The sequence below is a fragment of the Callospermophilus lateralis genome, chromosome 7 (genome assembly GCF_048772815.1).
Source record: "Callospermophilus lateralis isolate mCalLat2 chromosome 7, mCalLat2.hap1, whole genome shotgun sequence".
Taxonomy (NCBI): Eukaryota; Metazoa; Chordata; class Mammalia; order Rodentia; family Sciuridae; genus Callospermophilus; species Callospermophilus lateralis.
The window spans coordinates 15,870,607-15,872,636 of NC_135311.1; the positions used below are offsets into that span (position 1 = coordinate 15,870,607).

The window sequence follows — 2,030 nt, forward strand, 5'->3', positions numbered from 1 at the left end:
CAATTTTAAGCAAAGGAAGACAGCATGAACCTCTAATAGACATTCTCTTAAAGAATTTTTAAGAAGTGTAATGCAGGAAGAAAGAAAATATGCCCAGAATGAAGGTCTGAGACAAGAAGTAAATAGAATAAATAGCAGAAGTTTATTAACCTGCAAATGAAGACCCTGATGCCAATATAGTAAAAAATTATTCACAGGCCAGATATGTTATTTTGACACAACAGAAAGTGTGGAATCCTAGCTTAATCAATATTTGTCAGAGAGAAAATTTTATAAAATAAAGAAAATTGTTCTAATAAGAGTGGAAAAATACTCTAGATAAGTTTTTTCAGAAGGTGACTCTTCTTCCTACATGTAAGTTGAGTATTTTTGTTAGTTGAGTATCAGCAGCGATCAGCACCAAAGGACTGACTGTGCCATAGCCATTGGCCACAAGTATCTGGACACACACCAGCATGGCATTATTAGTACATGTCAAGCCTATGGCCATTGAAATGAGGGAGTCTGTGCAGTACAGGACGGCAAAGCAGCATATCAGCAGCAGGATGCTCTGAGTGGCCCTTTGTTCTGGAGAGGAGTTTGGAGAGAACCTGGAATTGTGAAGATGCTGGGACCACTGTGTGTGTCTGTACAAAAGAAGGACCATGTACCCACTGGAGAGAACCATGAGTCCCACAAAGAAGACATCCCTGCATGCCATCAAGGTGAGAAAGAATGGCTTGTGGATGTGGCTTATGGGCAGATAGGAACAGCATTCAGTCACAAATAGAAGCCCTGACTGGGTCTTATTGGGTGTGGCCACAGTGTAGAAAAGCAGGTTGCTGTAGGTGGACATGGTGAGGACCCATAAGAAAAGCAATAATGCTAGGATGGGATTTGTGGATTTCAGTTTGAAGTGGGCTAACCAGAAGCCATTGGGACTAATGGTGATGGCCTGAAGCACACTCAGGAAACAGGTGGTGCAGATGGAGAATCCCCTCATGACCTTGTTCAGGAAGACAAGCATTTTGCATTTGAAGTCACCTGGAATGTCCTGTGTTTCCCAAATATCTGCAGATACCAAAAGACCCATAGTGAGGAGCATGAGGATGTGTGTTAGAGCCAGGTGGGTGACGGGGAAGTCAGTGAGCCTGGGCTTGTTGCCCACAAGGACAGCAGCAGTGTGGAGGCAAAGCAGAAAGGTGTTTGCTGCAATCCCAATGCCAGCCTGGGGATAGAAGGCATTTCTTATGGCAACATAACTGAACCATTGGTCCATCTTCATGGGATTTTAGAGCAAATGTTTCTGAAAGGAAATACAGTAGTACAGTAGTGTGTGTGTGTGTGGAAGCAGCTGCACAATTATCAACTCATACTTTTTATTTTCTAGAATTATAATTTATCAAAATAGTTCTATGTAAATATGACTATTTCTGATTGCTAATTTTAATGTCAAGTCAAGGCCTGGGGTGTGGCTCTGGGTGGCAGGCTGGCCCACATTCATGAAGCACTGGGTTCTGTCCACTACACTACAGTCAATATGTTTATCAGCATCACTTGTTTCTCTAAAAAGTGACTTTAAAAAAAATCTACTTGTCACCTCATCGTATATCCATATAATATATTTATCTGAAAGCTTGTAGTACCTTCTGTGCTTTTGTGGATGTCATTAATTTCATTAGTTGATGGACAGATTTAGTTACTTTCCTATTTTCCCTGCAAATTTCCCATTTATGATAAGAGGGCAGATACCTCCTTAGTTAACTTTCTATCTGGAAGATCCAAATCAGTGCTGCCCATAAAGACATGGTTCACCAAAGACTATTGAGGTATATCCTAGACAAGGGGAGATAGGAGTCTTCCAGGAGCAATGTCTCAAGGGACCCATTCTCATGGTTTACTTATGGAAGTTCAGGACCCTGAGGGATTTAGTAGTATGTATCCTGAACCTAGCAGCCTTTGTTTAACCGAGGCCCTCCACTTATTAGCTAGGTGAACATTGTCAGTCAATTAACATCTTGAATAAAATTGAATAAGGACAAATCATTTTT

At 41.1% G+C, this 2,030-nt stretch overlaps 1 protein-coding gene across 1 annotated transcript; it reads right to left on the reverse strand.

Annotated features, from left to right (window-relative positions):
• Positions 1–328: 328 nt before the first annotated feature.
• LOC143404057 (putative vomeronasal receptor-like protein 4) lies at positions 329–1,258 on the reverse strand. The gene has a single exon (XM_076862412.1). The coding sequence runs from the start codon at positions 1,256–1,258 to the stop codon at positions 329–331; it is 930 nt and encodes a 309-aa protein (XP_076718527.1).
• Between the last annotated feature and the right edge of the window lie 772 nt (positions 1,259–2,030).